Genomic DNA, 25,256 nt, shown 5'->3' with positions numbered 1-25,256 from the left:
TGGTGCCTTTGAACTGTCAAGAAGCCTTCCTGGTCTCCGAACAGCTTGGGCAAGGCCCAAGAAGGGACCGCAAGCAGTCAGGGGACACCTGGATTCACCCAAAAACAAACCCCAAGATGAGAACCCAAGTTCTTTGCTTGCTTGGATTGCTTTTGGAAGTGCCTCACAAACTCTTAGTTGAAGCAAGTTCCCCCTAAGCTTACACAATGCATGCAAATACAATAAAACTGCACATTTCAAGTTGCGTTAACCAGCTGTCCGTGGTCCACATTTTGGCTGTTTGGGTACGTAAAGCTCCAACAAGAGAGACCTTAGTAGAGTTCAAAAATGGGAGGCAAAAGTCAGTGGCTGGAACTACCATATGTAGCATGGGAAGGGACTACAGGGGGCATCTAGCCTGACCCCATTTTGGCCGGCCATCTTTTTGCTCCTCTCTCGGAACTGAGTTTAAAAACAAGTTCCAGAAATGGGATGATACGTATTGTGAAAGATGAACTATCCCAGAAGCCTTATGTTATGAAAAGTAGTTTTGCAATGGTTCCCTTCTGCCTCGTGGAGAACTTTGCTAGATTTTTGCGTTTTTAACCTGTCTGAAGAATTGCACAGTGCTAGACGTCTCTGCTCCTCATTTTTTCTCAAATCAACACTGAGGCAAGTTAGACTTGAAAGAGACTAATCCAAAATTTATCTCATGAGCTTCATAAGCCCGAGTTGGGTATCTGAAGCTCCTCCATACTGTTTTGGACTAGATGACCCTCAACTACAGTTCTATGAATTTGTCTGTGGGGCAGGGGTCGGCAAGGTTTACCTCGCCTGGGCGGGTTCACTCCAGCAGAGATCCCTTCATGGGCCAGATTGCACGTGCACCCGCAATTTCCGGTGTCGGCATCTGCGCAGACGCGATTTCCAGCACCGTGGAAGTGAGTCCCTGTGCCACGCTGCACCAGTTTAGTGCAGCAGGCGGTACTCGCTGAGTGGGTGGCTCAGTTCGGGGGCGGCTCGGGGGCAGGTTTACCCCCGTGGGCTGCTTGTGGCCCATGGACCTTAGGTTGCCTACCCCTGGTCTGGGATATAAAGGCCTAAAAAGCATTTATTAGGAATGCAATTCCCTTCCTGGCTGATAGGTGGCACCAGTGTTCCACAGCTAATTACTTAGATGGGTGAAAAGGAGAATGCAAGAAACCTCTGAAAATGAGCTGCGCTTCCAGCAATACAAAAACCAGAGGTGAGTTTCTATGCCTAGAAGAAACACTCTGAAGTTTTAAAAGGCTTTCTGCAGCAGTTCCTTTCGTTTAGCCGCCCCTCTGCCTTTTTCATCCCTACTTGAACCAGAATTGTAGAATTGCAAGGGGCTCCGAGGGTCATCTAGCCGAACCCCCTGCAAGGCAGGAATCTTGGCTACATCATACGTGGCAGAATAGAATTTTCCCTTTCACATTTTGGTGCACCTCCAGGGATGCTGCGGAAGATGCTCCCAGAATGCAGTCAAAGGGCCATACATCCCGCAGCAGTAGGACATCTGCTCTGAGTGCAGAATGCTTCTGGTTACAGTCCCTGGTGGCATCTTCGGGTAGGGCTGGGAATGTCTTATCTAAAACCCTGAAGAGCCTGTCCATCGCTCTAAGGTCCCTGGGTGGGCTGGAACAATCAAAACACAATATTGCAGAGAGTTTAAAATTTAACAATCACAGACGCCGGATCCTAAAAATGTACACCTCAAGGGTGCAAATGCAGAATAGAGATGCATCTTCACAGCGTCCTGTGGGGAGGGGGTTCCAGAGCTTAGGGGCTGCTGCCGAGAATAGCCTCTCCTGGGATGCCCCCTCTGAGCTGCTGGGCATGGCGAAACAACAGGGCCCCCACTGCCCTGTGGGGGTAGGGAAGGAGGTGGTCTTTCAGGTATTGGGGGGGGGCTTGAATTGGGCCTGGAAATGAATGGGTGGCAAGTGTGCTGGATGAATGGTAGGCTCAAAGAATTATAGAGCTGGAAGGGACCCTGACGGTCATCCAGACCAACCCCCTGCAATGCAGGAATCTTTTGCCCAACGTGGGGCTCTAACCCGCGACCCTGAGATTTAAGAGTGGCACAAAGCAGCTTCCTATGTACAGTGGTACCTCGGGTTAAGAACTTAATTTGTTCTTCACCTGAATCTGTTCTTAACCTGAGGTACCACTTTAGCTAACGGGGCCTCCTGCTGCCGCCGCACGATTTCTGTTCTCATCCTGAGGTAAAGTTCTTAACCCGAGGTACTATTTCTGGGTTAGTGGAACCTGTGACCTGAAGCGTATGTAACCCGAGGTACCACTGTATCCGGCTGAGCCTATTCTCCCCTCTCTCCCCCATTTCCTCCACCTGTTTGCAGCAGGTGAGTGTGTGCTCTGCTTGTGGCGATGTGCGCCAAAACTCAGCCTTCTTGACAAGGTGGGGGGGCGGACAGGCGGCTTACAGGTAGCTGGTGCCCTTTCTACGTGCTTCTCTGCCCGGTGACTAGCAGCAGTCCTGTCTCAGTGGAAAGTTGGGCGCAGTTGAGCGGCTGTGTGTGTGTGTGCCTGCGGGGCAGGCGAATGTGTGTGTGTGTGGAAACCGGGTGGGTAGAGAGACGAGGGCTTTAGACCTTGCAGATGATTAAAGCTTTGCACACATTCCCACACCCACACGGCCACCGCTTCTGCCTCGTTCTCCATAGCAGATTGCTTGATCCACCAGATTTCCTCTTTCGATCCTCCTAACTGCGGCTCAAGCTTGGGAGGATTACATCACCTAACGGGATTTGGGGGTGGGGGTGGCCGGCCAAGAGAGGCCTAGCTGCAGAAGGAGCTAATCCCCACCCGGGGACCCTCTGATGTTTCCCCTAGGTGCCGGTCGCAGTGGGTCCCCTGCAAATTCTCCGTTAAGAGCGCACAGCCAACTTATGGGCTGCGGAGGAGCTTTGAAGATTTCTGCCATCCTTCGTGTATGTACGCTACTGCGGTTGCGATAGCCTTTATTTTCTGCCTCTCTGCCAGCCAGCCCCACTGCTGAAGCCCCCAAGACACACAATGAGCGTAAGAGATCGAATTAAAAGCACCAATTTTGTCACAGAAAAGCCCGCCAATACAGAATTTCCCCTATCCTCTGCCAGTGGTGGTCTATGGACTTCTTCTTTGGCGATCACTCGTAGCCGAGTGAGATTGTCTTCCATAACCACGGTTTTAACAGTGAGTCCGCAAGTGGCTGTGGAGGCCAATTCTGGATCCACACGTCCTTCCACAGTGGGGACATGGGTTTCCGGGCAGGAGTTGATCACGGTGTGGATTTGCCAAGCGTGCCTTCCTTCTAGCACGTCCATAGACTTGCGTCCTGAGTTCGAGCTTCTACAAAGCCCAGGACACCTTTGGTAAAGGCTGTTCTCCAACTGGAGCGCTAGCAGGCCAGTGTTTCCCGGTTGTCAGTGTTTATACTACATTTTTAAAGATTTGCCTTGAAAGTCCTTAAACCTCTTTTGTTGACCATCAGCATTACTTTCCATTTTTAAGTTCGGAATAGAGTAGCTGCTTTGAAAGACGATAATCAGGCAACCGCACAACATGACCAGTCCGACGAAGTTGATGTTGAAGAATCATTGCTTCAACACTGGTGATCTTTGCTTCTTCCACTACACTGATATTAGTTCGCCTGTCTTCCCAAGTGATGTGTAAAATTTTTCGGAAACACTGTTGAAGGAATCTTTCGAGGAACTGGAGATGGCGTTTATAAGTGATCCACGTTTCACAAGCATATAGTAAGGTTGGTAGTACAATAGCTTTGTAAACAAGCATTTTGGTTTCCCTGCGAATGTCCCGGTCCTCAAACACTCTGCACTTCAAGCGAGAGAAAGCTGCACTCGGAGAGCTCACTTCCTGCTGTTTATCCACAGTAGATTATATTCACAGATATGTTGCACCTGAACATGGAGGTTCTAATGGCATATTGATGTTAACAGGCCACAAACTGACCCCACCTTGTCTTTAAATTCATTGATGCTGGCAGCCACAACCATATATTCCGATAGGGCCAGAAGTGATCATGGTAGTCTCTCCTTGTTATCCATTATATACCCCCTCATTTATTTATTTATTTCATAGCTTGCCCACAGGCCTGTGTGGATTGCTTGGCCTTCTGCAAAACGCAAGTGCCGAGATTGGTACAAGAAGCAGAATCCAGCCATGGGAACCATAGCTTTTGTTTTACATAAGGTTCTAGTCCTCCTGGTGGCAGAGTTTGAGTTTGAGTTGAGGAGACAAAAAAAATGATGAAAGGAAGGAATGCAGGAGCAGATCTGAGCAAAGGTTTAAGAGTTTTAGGGTGGCAAATTCAGATATTTTTAGCCTGCATTTTCTCCTCTGTCCCAGGAGCCTTGTAACTATAAAAAAACACCTCCATAAAGCAAACTAACGGTATAAAAATACTATTACAAATCAATAAACGTCTTGTTAAAAAACAGCTTATACAACACTTCAGCTCGGGCTGGGCTGCCTATTTGTTTCTGCTTTTGTTTTTCTGCTATTCTCCACACAGCGGAAACTTGTGCTGAATGGGGCCTGTCCACTTTCTGAGTCCTCTAAGTCCTTGGGAGGCAACTGCCTCGGTGCGCATCGCGAGGCCACGGGGATTGGATGTGATAGTTGCCCTAGCCAGGGTTGGGGGTCAGGGCTTTGCTATGGGGCAAGCGGAGGCGGAGAGAGACTCCCTCATGATCCTGCCTCAGCGGAGGGGTGTGGGAACGGTTAGGTGTTGAGTGACAGCCCGCGATGGATGTGGGGGGAAGATTCCTCTTTTCCCACGCGATTCCCCCGGGTCCTCTTTCTCCTCGCGGGTCTATTTTTATCTCTCCTCTGCTATCGCCTTTCTCCTTCACCTCTTTCTCTGGTTGTGCTGTTGTGCGTTGCGAGGCGGCTCTCGGCTCAGAGGAAGCCAGGATTGGCTCTGCCCAAAAAATCCCCGTCTTGCATCTCGGCCAGATCTTTGACTCCTGACCCCGATGGCCACTTCCAAGGACCTGCATGTCCACCCATTCCTTGACCCCTTGCCCAGTTGCCAGCCTATGCCAAAGCCTAGATCCCCTGCCCCACCCATGGCCCCTTTTATATGGGAGACTGGTCTAGTCATATCTACCAAAACTGCCCTTTGACCTTCTCTGGCTTTGGCCTAACCTATAGACCCTGACCCCCTACCACGATCTACTCTCACCACCTAAACACCCCTGGAAAGACCCACACCCAAAATTCGCCTTTCTATTCTGACCAGTGCAACTCCTCAAACTTGTCCCCGGCCCTCCATATAAGTCGCTCACCAGCCCCACACTTCTGGGGGGTGATGGCTTTTAGCCCCAGCCTGGTGTGCTGACAATGGTTTTTAAAAGTCTCCTCCCTTTTTTAAACTTCAGGGCTTTTGCTTAATATATTTAATCTCTCTCTCGCACACACGCCCTTCCTCTAAGTCCACTTATGGGGAAGTAGAGCTTGACCGCAAGACCCCCACAAAAAAACCGTGGTGAGGAAGGAACCGAAATGACCCCCATTTTCCCCAGACTGCAACACTGGCAGGAAATGGGTTGATTCAGCTCTGAACACACACATCCCAAATGGATTTGCCCTCTCCAAATATTTGGGGTTTGCCCCCCCTTTCCCCCCATCCCTCAGTCCACACCGCCCCCGTCCAGAAGTCTCTTCCTCAGCCTTCCTCAACAGCAGAGAGCCCAGTTTCCCCCGCCGGGTTAATTACGCTATTTAAATTCCCTCAAATAATCGCAGCCAGTTAATTAAACCTCAATCGATCGTTAAAAGCAGACCAATAATGAATACGCCAGCAGCCTCGCTGGGCCTCCACGAGCGTGACTCGCAGAGCCCCCCAGCCCCCATCCCACTCCCTGCCGTTGTGGCCCCCCCCAAATCACCTGATGCCTTTCAGGCCTGGGCCACGCAGCACCCCAAAGTTCAAGCCCCCCCAGATCCCAATGACATCTCTCAAGGCCCATCTCTGCACCACAAACCCCAATCCTGAGCCACAAATAGCCCAATCTTCCACCTCAACCATCCTGCACACCCCCCAGTCTCCCTTCTCCCCCACTTTTGTTGGGGGCCCCCAATTCCCTCATTCCTTCTTCTGAGCTGTGTTGATGGTTGACCTGCAACATTCCCACACCGATCCCGTTCTCTGATTCCCCCTCTTCTGGATTTGGGCAAGGGGGGGCGGTGGCAAGGGACCCCCCTCTTTCGTTCTGCCTGGCAGTCCGCAGGAGCACAAGCCCCACTATCAATTTTTTAAAATGAGCCCTCATTAGGAATTCACAAAGTTTCCTTCTCGTGAATAATTCAGGGAACAAGAGAATGGGTTGAGGAGGTGGGGGGAGAAATGTGGGGTGGGGAGGTTTCTGGGAGCCCCGCTTTCCAAGATCCTGGCAGCGAGAGAGGGTGGGGGTCGGGTGGGGTGTTCACAAGCATCACGGGGGCCCACCCCCTTCCCAACTCCCCGCCATTTTTCCTTGGCTCTCGCTCCCTCCCAAATAGGCCAAATTTCTGCCTCCCTCACCTCTCCCAGTCCCTTAAAATATTCAAGAGCTCATTAAAATGCAATTGCAGCCAAACAATTCATTTCGGGTGGGGTGGGGGGGGTTGCACGCAGCAGGTGGGGTATTCTGGCTGAGGGAAGAGGCTGGGGGAAGAGCTTGGAGGCAGAGCTAAAGACTTGGGTGCAAGTCTCGGGTTCAAGACACCTTGTCCTCTATTCGATTGATCTCCAAATGGAGAGGTGCTGGGGCTCAAGGCCACCTGGGGAGGGGGTCTCCCGTCTTGCCACGGAAGCCCCCTCTCCGCTTACCTCTCCACATGTTATGTCTGGGGGTTGTTACCTAGTGAAGAAAGCCGAACACACTCTGCACGTGCTCAGAGGCACTCTTGTCCAGCTTGTTCCCATTTTCCTGGACGTTGAAAACCGATTCCGGGGCTAAGCCAAGAGAAGCACACGTTGGAGGTCTGTGGTGTCAAGGCAGGGGAACATTATATTTGGAGGCTGGCCCCTCAGTATGTCAAAAATGGGGTTTGTGTGGCATGGGATTTTAAGCTGGTTTTGAGCAGAGCTGGCCTATAGATGCTGGTTGTTGGGTGTCTCAGCAGGCATTGGGGGCAGTTTTAGGGCAGAATTGAAAAACGTCTTGTAAAGAATGCTGGATTAAGTCCCAAATGATGGGTCTGGACTAAGGTTAGGTTAATTGATGTGGGGATTAGCGGTCTCCATGGGTCAGAAGTAGAGGTGAACCTAGTCCTGTAGAGTGAGATATTGGGGTGGGGGGCAAAGTTGAAGGTTGGATATAAACTATGGACCAGGCACTCTGTTTGTGGGGCTCTTTTGGGGTGGGGGTTCTGAGAGTCAATTGGGGGATAGCAGAGTTTAAGAGTGGGGTGGAGGGTAGCAAGAATTGACAAGTAGCCAGTGGGGGAATGAAATAAATAATTAGATTTGTGCCGGGACAGAAAAGGAGATTTTTTTTGGGGGGGAGGGTAAGTAGAGTGGAAGGATACCAGCAATTCTGAGGAGGGGTCTTGGACTGAGGACCCCCAATTCTTGTGGGGGGGAGAGAGAGACACCTTTTAGACCAGGAGGGTCTACTTTATTGGGGTGGGGGTTGAAGAGAGTTCAGAAAATTGGGGTGGGGGGAGTCCTAGTCGAAGGCTTCTAGGGGTCCAGGACTGGGACAGTGACACGGCTGTCGGGGGTTTCTGTGGGTCAGGGTTTCGGGGCAGACATTGTCGCAGTGCCAGGCAGAGGGGGGTCGCGCTTTTCAGTTGTTTTTTTCGGGGGGGGGCCTCTTATCTCTTCCTCTCCATTATTTCTCTCCCTCTGCTCAGACCACCCTGGCGGGAGGGGGGAGCATGAGTAGTAGCTGAGAAAGACGAGGGAGGGAGGGGGGAGGATCAGACGAGCATCTCTGCAGAAGGAGCATCCCTGCATCTCTCTGTCGCTGGTCCTGCTGCGCTCCCGTCTTCCTTCTCGCCCTTTGCTTCTCTCTCTCTCTTTCTCTCTTCTCTTCTACCTCCCTCCTCTTTCTCTCTCTCCCTCTCTTCCTCCCCTTCCTTCTACATCTCTGTCTCGTTCCCTCCTTCCTTAACCCCTTTTCCAGGACTCCCAGCGACTCAGGTAGGTTCCCTTCACTTTTGGGGTGGGGGGAAGGCAGAGGGAGAAGAAGGGTAGAGGGGTGGAGCCCCCAGAGGGTACCCACAAGAAGAGGGGGGTGGCAAAATGTGGGGGGTGGCGTGGGGGGGACGGAGTGCGGGCGAACCCCACAACCCACCCCACTTCCCTACAAGAGCTCAGTTCCCCCCATCTTATCCATTCTTTTCCCCAACCATGTTATATTATTATTAATAATAATAATATTTGGGGAAGGGGCTGTTTCTAGACCTGGCTCCAGGGCATGGGAGGAGCGCGGGAATCACTAATTGATAAAAAGGCAAAATATGTAGAATTCTATTCGGGGTGGGGGGGGCGGTTCCATCCTGCACTTCTCCGTCCCTCCCACTTTCTCATTCCTTCTTTCCAGCCCCAGCTGTGTATGTGTGTGTGTGTTTCCCCCCCCCTCCTATTCCCGGGGGGAGTCGGGGATCAAAGTTTGATTAGGGACGTGACGGGAGCGAGGAGGGGGGAAAGCGATGGGGAGCCAGCGGCGCCCGCACTCATCCGTCCGCCGGGCTTTTTCGTTCCTTCGTTCCGGAGAGAATTCCGTATTGATTGTGACAAATGTTGTGGCTGGCGGGATTCCCGTCTGGGAGGGGAGGCTGGGACGGCGAGGGACCCCCCCCCCTTTCCCCAAACAGACGCGCTCTCGCCTTTCTCTCCCTCCTTCTCTCTCTCTCTCCCCCCACCCCGTTTTCTCTTCCCCTCTTTCTTTCTTTCTGCCTGTCTCATTCCGCGATTCCGAGGCGCCTCATTAGGAATTTCACTCACGCAGCCCTGGGTTGTAAATCTACCCCGGGAGTCTTAAGACTGCAGCGCGGGGGAAAGGATTGCGGGGGGCATTGGGAGGCTGGAAAAAGAGAGGGGGGGACACCTGCTGGCATGACCGAGGGAGGGGGGAGATGGAGATAAATCAGGACCCCCACCACCTCAGCCTCCCGCCCCACAAGGATTCCCAGGAGAGGGAGGGCTATGGTGAGGACTGCTGAAACCTGACCCACAGCCCCCACACCACAGCCCCCCCCCCCAGATCTGGAGAGACCCCCTACAAGGCATTTTATGACAGCCCCCCCTCCCCAGATTTATACATCAGCATCAGCTCACCCCCTCTTCAAGTGCCGTAGGTACCCCACAAGGGCTATGGGGTGGCTATAGATTTGGGGTGGCTCTGCCCTCAGTCTCCCGTCTCAGCCCATTATTCCCCCCCCCCAAATAATCCTCTGCATTCCTCAATGCACCTTGGTCCTCCTGACCCACAGCCCCCGAAAGCTGCCCCCTGATCTTTAAATGAATGCTATTCCTTCCTGGATTACCTGTCGCCATGCTCACTCCCCAGGGCCCTTGACCTCTTCCTCGCAAGCCAAGCCCCTGGTGTTCTGGCCTCCCTCTTTCGATCATTGCTCCTCAGATTCAATTTCAGACCCAATTCCCTCTCCCCCCCCCCAAACCGCAAATAAATAAATAAATCCCAGCTTTGATCAGTAGTTCAAGGTCTCTATTTCGGACCTAACTCTGCCCCCACTCTACCTACTGAAATGTTTTTCATTTTTGGGAACACACTGAATCATAAAACTGGGGTGCAAGGGCAGTGGCGTAGCGTGGGTTGTCAGCACCCGGGGCAAGGCAAGTAATTCGCACCCCCTAACCCGTGGATTTGTGCCCCCTAACCCTAACCTCCAGATATTGCGCCCGGTGCGGCCGGCCCCCCCCTGCACCCCCACGCTACGCCACTGTGCAAAGGTCCCCCAGAAGACCACCCTGTCCAACTGCACTTCAGAGGCCCAGCCACCCCCAACATTATCTACACCCAGTATGAATCTAACCAAATTCGCTTGTGGCTTCTCAAAAACAACAACCCCAAAACCCACCCAATATCTTTTTGGACTTCTAGTTTCAGGGGGAATCTGCCCCCCCCCCCGCAGGTCCATCATGCCCCCTCCTCATTATATTTCCCTCCCCACAACTAAGGGCTGCATTATCCCCACCCCCCACCCCGCTTTCTCTTGGAGTCAATTTTCTGACGAGGCGAAATAAGATTTGCTGGGTTTATTCTCCCAGGGTCTGGGAATAACTAATCCTAAAAAATCCGCTTAGATTTGGGCAGGAGGGGAGGGGAGAGGGAGGAAAGAGACAGAGCCTGCCTGGAGGGGGAGAAGGAATAAATGAAGGAAGGGATGGGGTGGAGAGGGCTGGGGAGGAGGGCATCACTTTCAGGAGGAAGCAGCAGGGAATTAAAACAAACACAACCAGTGTTGGTCCCAGTTTAGGGCCTCATTCGGAGCTCCTGATTTATTTTAATGGCATCTAGGAAATCTGGGATACAAGATTTACAGTTACAGAGGCTACTAGAAATTGGCATTTAAACAGTGAAGTAATAAGTGAGATACTTATATATGTCTCTGCCCCCCCTTTTTTTGCTTTTTGCATAGAAAGAAATGCAAGCACTTTTAAATCAGTGGGGCATGAATGAACAGGGACCTAGTCTTTTAGGTTCATCTTTCCTTATGTCCTAGAAAAGTTGCCACCTTTATCATACTGCTCTTGCCCCTTGGGCTTTTAACGGCAGTCTGATCTGAGGAGAAATTAGGCAGGGTAAAGCTTTTCTCATCTCCTGATCTCCAAGCCAGAAAAAAATGCTTTTTAGCGGGCTATGGTTCTGAGCAATGGGCTAACGTCAAAAGCACAGCATCTGGGGAACAGGGAAGCAGTTGGCAACTCTCTGAAGGAGGCAGGGTTAACACTATCTGTGGGTGCGCAGGCTCAAAATCACTTAACGGAGATGAGGGTGTATATCAGGTTGATCAGTCTTTCAATCTGGATTAATTAATCCGGAATAAGTACCACCCCCTGATCCCATAATCACACTCCCTGGTGCCTATTAGAATCCACATTTCCGTGTTGTCTCCTTTTTAAAAACAAAAGCAAGCCGGTGTCTTAACACTTCCCAGATCTGTAGTAAGTTAAGCGAAAACAAGAATGTACATTTGATCACAAGAAACATCATAATTGCCTGTTTGCGGCTTTCTGGGCCACATTCACAAAATTTGCAAGTGACAGATTCCAGGACTAAAAGGTGCTGTCAGCACCCTTGTTAAACAAACAAAAAATTGAATTATTACCTGGTCTTAATGCTTGAGATATTTTGGAGTGCTGGGATCTAGCCTTGGGACGCGGGGAAATAATAAAAAGGCAGCGTGTGCTCTGAGCATTGGCAGAGTGCCTTTCCCTTCAGCCGTCATTAGCCACAACCAGCTATTGAACCCACAGAAGTTCAAACCTCCTAGCACATTTGTGCATGCGAGTGCCTTCCTTTAACCCCGCAAAATGGGGATCCGTAGCTCACTGGCAGAGCATTCGCTTCGCATGGAGAAAGTCCAAGGTTCGATCCCTGATGTCTCCAGTTACATAATCATAATAAATTTAATAGTAACAAGATGGTGGATCGTGGCCAGTCAGAGGAGGCTAAACATGATAAAGTGGACAAATAAGTTTCATTCGGTAGAAGGCAGCTTCCTCAAATATATTCTCATACGCAAAATCGCTCATATTTATTCTGTATTGACTATTCTGTCACCCCTTTCTTCAATCATTGACACAGATAACAGCTGCCACTTCATATAAAAGCATGTTGAAAATAGGGGTTTTTTTGGGGGGGTGTATGTGAAGAATACTGTCGTTTGAACCACCCCAGTTGTGCAAACGAGAAGAGGGTTGTGTTGCTAAAGGAATCCCAGAGAGCGATTTCCGTGTTTTCTTTCTGTTTGTCCTGGGCTGGGCCAGATCAAAAGTCATCGCCTCAGGCGGCAGAACCCGGACACAATTTGAGGGCTTGTCTTTTTGGGGCAATTTCTGTCCCAAATGTACCCCTCAGCGGTATAATTTTAGCGGCTCAGCGGCAGGAACTAAGTGCCATTTTGGATCTGCCGGCCTGAATCTTGCCAGGCCTGGGCGGGAGAGAAGCAGCTTAGCTGTTTTGCCTCAGGTGGCAAAATATCTGAGGCTGGCTCTGGACATCGCACACATCTTGGGAAGCGTTCCAAAATTTATGAAACGGAAACTTTACAACGGTCTGCCTCTGCGCCTGTTTGACTGCCCAGATTTGTGGTTGGCTGGTCAGCTTTTGGCTCCCATGGAGGGAGTTTAGATGTATTTGACTTGACCCACTTGTAAGCTAACTTTTTTATTATTTTTTAATGCAGCTTGGGGTTGCTTTCGGACATCTGTCTTAAGATGCCTGTCTAGGGAAATGTAAAAAGTAGGAAACGAAACTCCTGCTGCTTCCTAGCATGTTTATTTCATTAGCCTCCTTTTTCCGGTGGGAAATGGGTGCTGCTACCACACACACCCCAGACGTCCTTGAAATGTGTGTTTTGCTGGAGCTAATTCTGACCCGTGGTAACAACCTGCAAATGGTCATTACTCTGGGTTTGTTATAGCCAGGCTCAGGGAACAAAAAGTGGAATCAGTGTGTCTTTTCACGCGCAACGGCAGATCCTCTGAGACCCTCTCGAGTTATTTGTGTGATATAATCATAGAATTGTGGAATAGGAAGAAAGGGGCGTGAGGGTCATCTAGTCCAACCCTCTGTGAGGCAGGAATCTTTTGCCTGACACGGGACTCAAATCTACAACCCTGAGATTATGAGTCTCATGCTCTGCCGACTGAGCTAGGTGCCTGATAGGCGGGATAGGTGCCTGCATGTGTGAATGCAACTAATGCAGGGCAAAGGAGTGAAGAGAGCCGGGTCTTTTCATTCAAATTACAGACAACGGGAAATTTGGAAGGGGATAGGAAAGGAATCAAGTCCTACTTTTTGTAAATGGATACCTGAGGCTGGTGCTCAGGCAACTTTTGGGCTGAATCGGTAACACTGAGGGAAAAGCGAAGGGAGGAGATGTCGTTGTTGTGGGACAGGGCAAGTTGCCTCTGGGAAAATGCGGTGCTGACTAGAAGCTTAGACCTGAGCTTTTGTGACTTGCTGGCTTCTTGAGAAACCTGCAACGGTGAAAATCCTATCTCTCCCCGCCTGCCCTCCCCAAGTCGGTTGCTCCATGCTGATCTGCTTTTGAAATTAGAAAGGGGGGCTTTTCCATCCTGCCTCTCCCCAGCCCTCAGATCTCTCAGATCTTAAATGCGCCTTCCTGTAATTTAAAATTGTTTCTTCTTATCCTCGCCCTCAGCAGATACGGCATACTCTCCGTCTTCTTTCTGACACCCTTTTAAAATACTTGGGAGGAAATCGCCGCTTTTTAGAGCAAGGGTTGCTGGTGGGGGAACAGGGAGACCCTCTAGGTTGTACGGCAAAAGGACTGTAGCTCCGCGCCAGAGCACTTTTTTTAAAATGCAAAAGTCTCAAAGTTCAAGCCATTTCCTGGCGCCCACCCCCTCCTGGGCTTCAGCTTCCACAATCCCCCACCATTGATTGGCCTGCTGGCTGGGGACAGCTGGATTTCAGAGTCCAGCCATATTGGGAAAGCCGCATAAGTTGTCCCTTGGGGAAAGATAATTCAGCATATTCCTCCTTCTCCACAGGGCTTGGTCTCGAAACAATCACGCCGCAATGAGGTCCGAGGGTTTTGCCCTGCAGCGCCTTGCAAGGCCGCAGAGGCTTCTGGGAAATAGCGTTGTGAACGCCATAGTTGTCCGCAGGGTCAGTGGGCAGAATGGGGCAGGCCAGCCCACAAAACTGAGAGAAAGACGTGAGATGGGTCAAGAAAAGTCGGGCAAGTTTGAGCCAGGCCTCACCTAGTTTTAGGCCCGTGAAAGAAATCAGTCTCTGAAAGGAACGATACTTCCCCTTGTAGTCACACCCTTGTAGCTTGGAACACGCAGAGAGATTTTTTGTGGCAACTCGCAGGCGAAGGGAGAGAACTCTGCACATGTTCAGAGGCCCTCCAGGGTCGAGTTTTTCACTCTTGGTCTCCAGTTGCAGGAAGCAGGGGATGACTTGGGGCTCCTCTGAGGGCAGGGAAGGAAACTTGACTTTGGTGCCTTGGAATTATAGGAGAATAGAAAGCTGTCTTGCGCTAGAGTCACACCACTGGTCTATCTAGTATTGCCTGCACTGACTGGCAGCATTTCTCCAAGACTGCAGACAGGTGTCTCTCCCAGCCCTCCTTGGTGATGCCATCGGGGATTTCACCTACGACCTTCTGCCTGCAAAGCAGATGCTCTTCCAGCACAATCCCTTGGTGCTAATAATGCCAAGGCTGAAGGTTCAAATCCTCGCATGAGACGGCTGCATTGCAGGCGGTTGGACTAGATGACCCACAGGGTCCCTCCCAACTCTACGATTGTATAATCTACACCGGGGTAGGCAACCTAAGGCCCAGGGGCCGGATGCGGCCCATTCACCTTCTCAATCCAGCCTGCGGACGGTCCAGGAATCAGCGTGTTTTTGCATGAGTAGAATGTGTCCTTTTATTTAAATGTATCTCTGGGTTATTTGTGGGGCATAGGAATTCGTTCAGGTCCCCCCCCCCCGAAAAAAAATATAGTCCGGCCCCCCACAAGGTCTGAGGGACGGTGGACCGGCCCACGACTGAAAAAGGTTGCTGACTCCTGATCTACATTACCAAAAGCGGTTGAGAGAGGCAGCTGCTGCTGGGTTCGTGCCTGAACCGAACAAGTTGCTTACAGGAGCACGGCCAGCTGCCTTATGTTGAGCCAGACCCTCGGCCCACCGAGTGCAGTTTTGCCTACACTGACTGGCAGCAGTGGGTCTCCAGGGTGTCAGGCAGGGAGATACCCCCAGGCTGGGATCGAACCTGGGAGTTTCTGCGTGCAAAGCTGATTCTCTGCCACTGAACCACACAGCCTGTATTGCCCAAGGGCTGCATTTGGCTACTGAAAACGGGGGCCGAGGCCTGAGACAGCCCAGCCTTTTCCCTCCCTCTGCCGCCATCTCAAATTAAATCCGGGGCGGGCTGCTTCTTGAGGAAGCACCTGCTGGACACGCGCTCCCAGCCTCCCATTCCCCTCCCCCCCTTGCTCATTTCCTTGCTGTTTATCTTCATTTCCGATCAATAAGGAGAAGCCAAGTGACTGAATCAGTTGTCGCTCTGAATGAATTACAGCGATTAGGCCCCGGTATGGTTGAGGAGGACGAGGAGGAGGGAGGAGGAACTGGGGACCAGATCTTCGTGCCAGTTTCAACAGAGGGCGCCACTGGAGGGCAAGGCGAGGGTGTTTAAAAAAAAGAAAGAAAGAAAAAATTTATTAACTGCATTTCTGGATCACGCTCGAAAGGTTAAAGCAGGTCAGGCCGCAGTTGGGCCCAACTGCCCCACAGGTTAATTGGGTTGAACGAAGGCCTCAGAGGGAAACCGCTAACAAGGAAGGCGAGAGAGAGGAGGGGGAAAGAAACTGTGAGAAAGCCAGAGAATGCAGATGCTGGCTGAGCGATAGAAATACAAAGAGGTGGGGAGACCCGGGGCGCTTCCGGACGACCTGTGCATTGCGCATTTCGTCCTGATTAGTTCACGGGGAAGCGAGGCAACGTTGGCCATTTAGTGAGCGTTCGCCCCAGTTTGTTTTCGGGGAGGTTAGATGATTTTGCGCCAAAGCCAGTGTTACCCCCCCGTACTTTCCGTGTCGTGAAAAGTTGGATCTTTTGGGGAAAGCGGGTTTCTTATTTCTTTCTTGGTTAAATTTGTATTCTGCCCTTCATCCGAATATCTTAGGGCAGCTCACGGCAGGATATATATACTGTATATACAGGGTTTTGAGTACAAGAGGGCCAAGTCAACTTTAACCATGCAGCCTAAATTTGCTGGTATGTGGTTGAATACAGCTCAAAAGCAGTGACAGTCTGGAAGCTCCCAGGTTGTGGAAGAAGGAGCAACAAAACTGAGGAAGGAAGGAAGGAAGGAAGGAAGGAAGGAAGGAAGGAAGGAAGGAAGGAAGGAAGGAAGGAGGGGTCTGTGGTGGAGCTCAGCCCTAGCACTAGTTGCCAATGGCAGAGCTTACCCCTTGAGGTTATGAAGCAAGAGCAAAACGAGGGCTGCCCAGAGCAGATGCAGAATGCATCTCCCTTAAGAGAAGGCCTTGCTGGATCAGGCCAGTGGCCCGTCTAGTCCAGGATCCTGATCTCACAGTGGCCAACCAGAAGCCCCGGGGGGAAACCCAGAGGCAGGATTTGAGCACCAAAACACTCTCCACCTCCTGCGATTCCCAGAAGCATGCTGCAGAAGACAGCCGCTATGGCTCGTAGCTGTCGATGGCCGAATCCTCCCACGGATTTGCCCCATCCTCTTTGAAAGCCGTCCAAGTCTGTGGCCCTCCTCACCGCTTCCTTTGGCAGCGAGCGACTGCTGCAGGCTCCTGAGGTCAGAGAGTCTTCCCGCGTCGAGGGCTGAGGATGAGAGCGTCCAGGTCAGAGGATGCTCCTTCCAGGCAGTTCTGGGTCCTGGCATCTGTCCCCCACCCTCTCGAAACCAAGGACTGGGAAGGCAGGCAGGTAGCCAGGCAAAATATTGCAGAGGGTTAAGTGAAGAGGGTACCTCAAGTGCCCTGCTATTATCCCCCTAGCGTGGCCAAGGGTCCTAGAAGAAAGAGGACAAGGCCTCAGGGCTTCCTCGGTGGCCCAAGTCAATGATGGCAGAGGCTTTAAGCACAGAGGCAAACGTGGCCGAAATATTTTGCCAAGGAGCCATCAAGTTTTTCTGGCCCCTGGCTCCTCCTGCCCATTTCCACTGCTAGATCCCACTGGGTAGGTTGTCGGGGGACGACAACGAATTAACCCCAGAGTGTACGCATATATATATCCCTACACAAAACAGGACGAGGCGGTATCTCTGTCTCGTTCTGCCCTTCCTTGCAACTGCGTTTATCTCTCCGTCTGTCCATTTCTCGCTCCATCCATCATCTGTCCTCTCTCGTCTGCAGGGCAGGCTGGGGAGCAGGACCTGAGGGGAATGGAGAACAGAGACACCAGGAGTGTGTGTGTTGTGGGGGGGGGGGCAGGGAGTGAGAACAAGAGGGAGAGAAGATGCAGGGAAGGAAGGAGAGAGGGAGGCACAGGCGGATGCATAGATAAATAATCTGCACGGATGGATGGATGGACGGGCAGATGGTTTAGATGAATAGTTAAGTGCTGTCTTTGGACAGGTTGGTGATGGGCAGGTGGATGGAGCGATGGGCATATTTGAAGATCTCTGTGGACGGATGGATGAATAGTGGGCGGGTGCTGCAGGAGATGGATGGGTGGTTTAAAGAGGGACGTGTGGGGAGAGGAGGAAGGGGGAAAGGGGTGGGTGCATGGAGGAAAAATGAGCTTGGAGATGCGCGGATAGTCAGAACATTTCGCATCAGGGGTACATGTGTGGATGGTAGACTCTGGATGGTGGGCAACTAGGAACTCCACAAAGAGGCCCTAGTGGTTTTGTGGGTTTGGAAAGATGCCTGCACCCAAGGGGTGCTTTGTGAATGATTCGGGGCTGGGGCTTCCCCAGGTGGGAAAGAGGAGCAAACCCCACAGACCCGAGCAACAAAAGGGCTCTACAGTGGTACCTCAGGTTACAGACGCTTCAGGTTACAGATGCTTCAGGTTACAGACTCCGCTAAGCCAGAAATAGTACCTCGGGTTAAGAACTTTGCTTCAGGATGAGAACAGAAATCACACGGCAGCGGCGCAGTGGCAGTTGGAGGCCCCATTAGCTAAAGTGATGCTTCAGGTTAAGAACAGTTTCAGGTTAAGAACGGACCACCGGAACAAGTTACGTTCTTAACCCGAGGTACCACTGTATTGCCTAAACAAACTGGGCAGCAGTTCTTCAGGGTTCCAGGCAGGACTCTCTCTCTGTACCTGGAGACACCGGGACTTGAACCTGGGACCACCTGCCTGCAAAGCAGATGTTTTCCCGCTGAGCTGCGGCCTCTTCTTCGTGACCTAGGGGCCCTCGTTGACCTCAGGGCTGGTCCAAGCCGTTTTGCTGCCTGAGGCGAAGGACAAGATGGCGCCCCTCCCCACTCCAGCTGAGCTGACTTCAGTGCCAGCAACGGAAATAGCATCCTCCTGACAACCCGAAGGCAGCAGACTATTTTAGGGACGCTGGGCTGGCCCATGTCGCTTGCACAGCTTGGTCCTCCAACAGAGAGCAACACGGAGGGGGGCCTTCGGAAGGAGGCTCTAGGAAGCAGAGGTGGCGGCCCTCCGCACCTGCCCCCTGAGGCGGTCTCCTTTCTCCGCCCAATGATAGGGCCGGCCCTCTTCCTCCCCATTCATTCTTTCCCGTTCCTGAGTCAGAGCCCAGAACTGTGTTTAGGCTGACACTTTTGTCGGTGGATGTAACTTTCAACTTTCACGAGTACAGCGCACGTCACCCGGGATCCTGAAGCTAGCAGGACTAGGTTGCGACTTAAACGTTAGGAATAAGTGCTGTTTGACAGTTCAGCTTGCTCAGAAGGCAGTGGACTTTTCTTCCAACTGTACGAGTCTATGATTTGTGGCAGGCTGACACCCTAGGCACAGAAAGACCCAGAGTTTGAGATCCTAGGTCAGAAGGAGTAGTACCTAGGAAGCTGCCTTATGCTGAGTCAGGGCAACTAGGCCAGGCTTGCCTGCACTGTCTGGCAGCCGTTCTCTAGGGTTTCAGCCTCTCCTTACCTGGAGATGCTAGGATTGAACCTGCAATCTTCTGCATGCAGAGAAAATGCTCTGCCACTGAGCCACGACCCGTATCCGTCGTCACGCATAAGTAGTATAACCTCCAGTGGGACCGATTTACCCAGTGCTGAATGGCCTTCTGGTACCCATAATAGGTAAATCTGTCTCCATTAAATGAGCCTTTTCCTCTTCTCCGCCACCAGAAGCAGCTGAGTTTCACCTGTGGAGTAGTTTAGGAAACCAAGGGTTGAGCCGAAGAACCCGCAAGCACCTGTGATACTGGTTTTGTTCTTAGATTTCCCATTTCTGCCTTCATATAATTTTAATGTTTACTGTGAATCGAGAGGTAGGGAACCCACGGCCTTCCAAATGTTGTGGCACTCCGGTTCCCATCGTTCCCTGATGGTGAGCCATACTAGCCACAAAATCTAGAGGGCCACAGGTTTCCCCAGTCCTGTTTTAAACCGCCCACAGAATCCTAGCTAGGAGGTGGTCCGCAAATATTGCAAATCAATAAGAACAGAGGATGCTGGGATGAGGTTCTCAGCTCACATGCCAGCCAGGCAGCATCCGCAGTGAAGCGCCAGCCCAAAGATTGCCTCTCGACTCGATCGTTTGCTGCGTCGGGCGGTGCCAGCGCAGTGTGCACCCGAAGACGTGCAGAATGTGGCCCAGGCGGCTCCCTTGCCTTGGCTTCACCCTCCCCTGAAGAGAGCCAGTGTGGTGTAGGGCTTACAGTGTTGGGAGACCAGGGTTTGAATCCCTGGCAGACGGTTCCCCCCAAAAGTCCAATTTGGAGCCCATGGGTTAGATCCAGCAGGAGGGCAGTTCTCTGTAGAAGTCCTGTAGGACTGCGGGCAACGTTGGCCAGCTTGCCTTGGGAAGGGATCCGGGAGGCTAGGAGGGATTTGGGCTAGGTCTTGCTCATGGGTAGCAATGGGGAGACCTATAGTCCATTTGGGGACGGTGTTTGGCAAAGTGTGGATGTGTCTCCTGGTCTACCTGTTATCAGTTATCATTTGTAGATCTGGTGTCTGGTTCTCTTTGGAAGGCCGGGAAGGATTTCGGATATCTCTGACCCATAGGCTGCAGTTGGTAGACCTGGGGATCTGACCTTGTGGGGTGACCTTGAGCTGGTTGCCGCCCCTTAGGCCAGGCTTCCTCAACCTCGGCCCTCCAGATGTTTTGAGACTACAATTCCCATCATCCCTGACCACTGGTCCTGCTAGCTAGGGATCGTGGGAGTTGTAGACAAAAAAACATCTGAAGGGCTGAGGTTGAGGAAAACTGCCTTAGGCTGACCCCCACTCAAGACAGAAGTGGGATCCTTGGAGGGGAAGGTGGCTGCAAATGCCATAATAAATAAATAACTCTGGCACAATCGGATGGGAATCGGAGAAAGGAAGAGGAACGGTGTTCTTTATGGATTATCTGCATGAATCAGCCGTTTATTCTGGACAGGAGCGGATGGCGATGTACGTGATTGGAAGGATACATCTGACTGGCAATGATATCTAGTCTTTCTCTCCCTCTCTCTCTCCCCTTCTCTCTCCCCCCATCTTTGCCCCCCATGCACCCAGATCCACCCAGATGGGGTAGCTGTTCCTTATGGGCAACGCAGATGAGCAGCGCCCCCCGCTGCAGGAGGACTGAACTGCGGGGCTGAGCGATGGCCAGTTTCCTCCAGCTCCTGTTGGCCTGGTTGGGAGGCTGCGGCTGTGCCGGCCGCCTCATGCCGCCCAGCCAGGGTGCCAGAGCCGGGTCCCTGCGGGGGAACATGTCTCAGCGCTGGGAGCGCCCGCTGATGAGGTCCCGTCGCAGCTGGGTCTGGAACCAGTTCTTCGTCATTGAGGAGTACGCCGGACCGGAGCCCGTCCTCATTGGGAGGGTGAGCTGCAGGACGGCTGGGCCCCACACTGGCCGGCGTGGGGGGCTGAGGAGGCAACGAGGGGCAGCCTGGACCTAGGGGGTGCAACCCTACCTTTTGCAAAGGGATGGATCCTAATTGTCGGGCCCACCAGACCTTGCGACATGGTTTGCAAGGCCGGTTCAGCCAGGCTCCCTGCCCTACATCATTTATGTGTGGGGCAGGTAAGAGTGAGACTCAGCCCAAAGGATGTTTCCTGGCCACAGCGGATCAGCTGACTGGAAGTGCCTGCAATGCCGCTTTCAAAGTGCCGGGCGAGGGAGACAGTGTGGAGTAGTGGTTAGAGCGCTGGACCTGGGTTCAAATTCCTGTTCAGCCATGAAGTCCACTTTGGGCCAGTCGCTATCTCTCTGCCTAATCCACCCCACAGGGGTATTGTGAGGGGGGGGATGGAGAGGGGGAGACGTATGGGTGCTACCTTGAGGTCTTTGGAGAAAAGGTGGGAATGCAATAAGATTTCCCGCAGCGCTATTTCCGGCAGTGCTTTGAACTTCTGACAGAGACTTGTGGCCACGAATGAGGAATCTGCGGCCCTGCAGATTTTGCTAGGACCCAGATCCCGTCAGCCCCAGGCAGCATTTCCAATGGTCAGGGATGATGAGATCTGGAGTCGCAGGCAACCTTTGGAGGGCCACAGGTCCCCCACTCCTCCTGCCTAAACCCCTTGAGGTTTTATTCTGAATTGATTTTAGAATGAATTGATTTTAGAATGTATTTCAATTAATTGATCATGATTTTATGTAAACTGTGTTACTTTTACTGTTGTTAGCCGCTCTGAGCCCGGCTCGGCTGGGGAGAGCGGGATATAAATAAATTTTATTATTATTATTATTATTATTATTATTATTATTATTATTATTATTCCTCCTTTCAGGCTCCTGCCTCAGCCCTTCTCCTCTCTCCCTCATTCCTGGACCCTCCTTCCCTAGGCCCTAACAGCCCACCCCAATATTGCGGAGTTTTGCGCTTGGAAGCAAGCGCTCAGGCCTTTTTTTTCCAGAATTCTCATCTGCACAATAGCTTTCTGGAACGGACTCAGGGAAAATGATGTCTAAAAAAAACAAAAAAACACAGACAAAAAATTTTCCCCAGACAACCAGACTGAAAGCCATTTATTGCACACAGGATGCAGAAACAATATAATATTCATTTCTGACTGGCTTTCAGTCAAGAAGTCCCTGGCTCGAATGGCACCTGAGCTGTGAACTAATTTAGACACGCTGCATTTATCAGCCTCAAAGCGCAGTACAGTAATAAATGAGCAAGTTGGTCAGCGGAGGGGATGGGAGCTGGCGCAAGGCAAGATTCTCGCACCTGAAGATGTGGGCACACAAGATATATTGTTCCTTGAACACTGGATTATTGTACATGAAAAAGCAGTCTTGCTTGTTAAGCCACCTCCACCCCAAAGTGTTATGATACCATTTTAAACAGGCGTGGCTTCCCCCAAGGAATTATGGGAATTGTAGGCGTGCTACAATTCCCAGAGTTCCTGGGAAGAGAGATTGGTGGTTATGCCACTCTGGGAAATGTAGCCTCGGGAGAGGAATAAGAGGTCTTCCGAACAACTCTCAGCACACAGGATTCTTTGGGGGAAGCCACGGCCAGTATAAAGTTTTATTATAGCACTTTTAACATAAGGTGTGAAAGTAGCTTTGGTAACCTTGGCCACCTGCCCAGCCCATCACTTTGATTGGAGCAAGTCAACCAATGGTAGCCAGGGAATGCTTGGCATTAGGGCAGTTCAGCCAATCACCGCCAGCGGTTTCATTGCCGCTGCTCCCACCACCACCATCCAATCCCTTACATTAGGACAGCGTTCACCGCCCTGGTGCCCTTGGGAGGTTTTGGACTACAACTCCCAGCAGCCCACCTGTCGTGTATGTTGAGCTCTAGGTGAGATTCCCCCATTGCAGGGGGTTAGACTAGATGACCCTCCGAGTCCCTTCCAGCGCTACAGTTCTGTGATTACTTCGGCTCCCATTAGCCTCAGCTGCGTTTGGCTGCTGCGCTCCAAAGCTCATGGTTGGCAAAGGCTGTGTTAGGATTATAGATTTAAAAAAAATTTTTTTAGAGAGTTCCATATCTCTACTCTCTTTTTCCTCTGACAGCTTCACACCGATGTGGACCGGGGCGAGGGCCGCATCAAGTACGTCTTGACCGGAGAGGGGGCCGGCACGGTCTTCGTGATCGACGAGAAAACGGGCAACATCCACGTCACCAAAACCTTGGACCGGGAGGAGAAATCCCAGTATACGTTGCTGGCCCAGGCTGTGGACCGGGCCTCTAACCGGCCTTTGGAGCCGCCGTCTGAGTTCATCATCAAAGTCCAAGACATCAACGACAACCCGCCGGTCTTCCTCCATGGCCCTTACCACGCTACTGTGCCCGAAATGAGCAACGTGGGTGAGTTCAGTGGCCTGGCTGGTGGAGGAACTGCCCTTAGCTGACCCTTTGCAGAGTACCCTTTTTGATAAGAATTTATTGAGCTTTTTCCTAATGCAATAAAAAAAAACAACCCGCCAAATTTAAACAGAAATGGAAAAAAGAGGAAGGCGAATGCAACGTCCTCTCTCACAGGTGGGTCTTAACCCTTGTCTCACACAGGAAGAGGTGGACCCTCCCAGCTTTCAGCTGGGACCTTTCCTTTCTTCTCCCTGTCTCCCACCCTGGGAGATCTTCTTCCCTTCCCTGCTGCAGCTGGCGCTCTTTGGGCTGGAAAACGTCAGGAGGCAGAGCCAATCTTAAGGCCTCCTCCACGCCCTAAAGTGCTGCGATGCTGCTTTAAGCAGTTGTGGCTTCCCCCAGAGAATTCTGGGAGCTGTAGTTTGTTAAGAGTGCCGAGAGCTGTTAGGAGGCGCTTATTCCCCTCACGGAGCTACAATTCCCAGAGTTCCCTGGAAGAGGCCTTGAGATCGGTGAACCACTCGGGGAAGTGTTGCTTATGGGGGAGAGAGTCTTCTAACGACTCTCCTGACTCTTAGCAAACCCAAGTTCCCAGAATTCCTTGGGAGAAGCCATGACTGGTATCGTAAGGCAGAGCATAAGTCCTACCTACATGACTCCTTCCTGAGTCCTACAAGGGGCAACACAGAGAATAAGGAGGCAGAGGAAGCTCACAGGTGGGGTCACCCTCTGGGCTGGACGTAAGAACATGAACAGCTCAATGCCACTGCGTGGCGAGCTTCCCACAGGTATGGGGTTAGCCTTGTGTAAATATGGCAGGCCATGCGCTGTTGCCTTCTGCATCTGGAACATGTCCGTGTCTGGACCAGGGACCAGCGCACCCTTCCTTTTAATGTCTTCTTGCTTCCCCACACAAGAGAGGAGCCAGGGGACGGGAGAGGGCTGTTGCACCCGAATCTTGCTTGCATGTTTCCCACAGACATCAGGTTGGCCACCGTTACAACAGGATATGGGCCTAGTCCAGCAAAGTAGTTCTTATGTCCATATGAAGGAAACTGGAGGAGGGAAGAGGAGCCTGCAGAGTCTCAGAAATACAAGTTCCTCCCCTTCCTGTTTCTTCCTGGGAGGGACATTATGGGGGGAGATTCCCCTTTTTCTGGGTGCTCCAATTCCTCCTGCTCCAGCCTCCTGCCCCAGAGCATACAGGCGAAGAGTTTGAGGTGAAATTGTGGGAGCTATTTTAGATGGCCTCCTGAGCCACCCAAATATCTTGGGTTCGCGCCATGTGCTTTTAAGTGTGTGAATGGCACCCCCAGATGATGATTCAAATCAGAACCAAGCTTGAAGCCGGGTTGCACTCCTCACATGACATTATCCTACCACTGATATGCTAGATTTCCTGTTGCACACCATGCCCACCAAAGTCCTGCAGGGCCTGACCCTCCCTGAGGCTGGTAGCCATTGATAGCCCTCTCCTCCATGAATTGTCCAATCCTCTTTTAAAGCCATCTGAGTTGGTGGCCATCATTGCTTCCTGTGGGAGAGAGTTCCATAGTTCAACGCTGCACGAAGAGGTCCTTTCTTTTATACAGTCATGCGTCGGGTTAAATATGCTTCAGGTTGAGCATTTTCAGGTTGCATTGTGCGGCGACCCAGAAGTAACGGAATGGGTTACTTCCGGGTTTCACCACTCGCACATGCGCAGACGCTCAAAATGATGTCACACGCATGCGCAGAAGCGGTGAATCACTACATGCGCAGATGCGGGTTTCGTTCTGCTCAGGATGCGTACAGGGCTCTGGAATGGTACCTCGGGTTAAGAACTTAATTCGTTCCGGAGGTCCGTTCTTAACCTGAAACTGTTCTTAACCTGAAGCACTACTTTAACTTATGGGGGCTCCTGCTGCCGCCGTGCCGCTGGAGCACAATTTCTGTTCTCATCCTGAAGCTAAGTTCTTAACCCAAGGTACTATTTCAGGGTTAGCGGCGTCTGTAACCTGAAGCATCTGTAACCCAAGGTACCACTGTATATCCTGAATCTTCCATCATTCAGCGTCCTTGGAGGTCCATGAGTTCCCATGTTCCGCTTCTCTTCCAAATCAAAAGTCAGAAGCGCATGTTGACTT

The 25,256-nt window shown here is 51.6% G+C and overlaps 1 protein-coding gene across 6 annotated transcripts in view; it reads left to right on the top strand.

The window, feature by feature from the left end:
• The first annotated feature begins 7,902 nt into the window (after window positions 1-7,902).
• The window catches only part of CDH24 (cadherin 24), a 33,832-nt gene continuing 16,478 nt past the window's right edge, over window positions 7,903-25,256 (top strand). The window contains exons 1-3 of one of the 6 annotated variants that reach the window (XM_081167644.1): window positions 7,903-8,155; window positions 20,378-20,685; window positions 22,836-23,130. In XM_081167644.1, coding sequence (XP_081023770.1) covers window positions 20,467-20,685; window positions 22,836-23,130 — 514 coding nt within the window. In that variant the 5' untranslated portion in view covers window positions 7,903-8,155; window positions 20,378-20,466. Of the gene's footprint in view, window positions 8,156-12,853; window positions 13,757-14,757; window positions 15,286-20,377; window positions 20,686-22,433; window positions 22,605-22,835; window positions 23,131-23,615; window positions 23,919-25,256 lie in introns of those variants that run through there. The other 5 variants (XM_081167647.1, XM_081167645.1, XM_081167646.1 and 2 more) reach the window with 5 other exon arrangements.

Source organism: Podarcis bocagei (genome assembly GCF_964188305.1).
Source record: "Podarcis bocagei genome assembly, chromosome: 13".
In the NCBI taxonomy this organism is placed as follows: Eukaryota; Metazoa; Chordata; class Lepidosauria; order Squamata; family Lacertidae; genus Podarcis; species Podarcis bocagei.
This window is presented reverse-complemented; position numbering and strand designations above follow the sequence as displayed.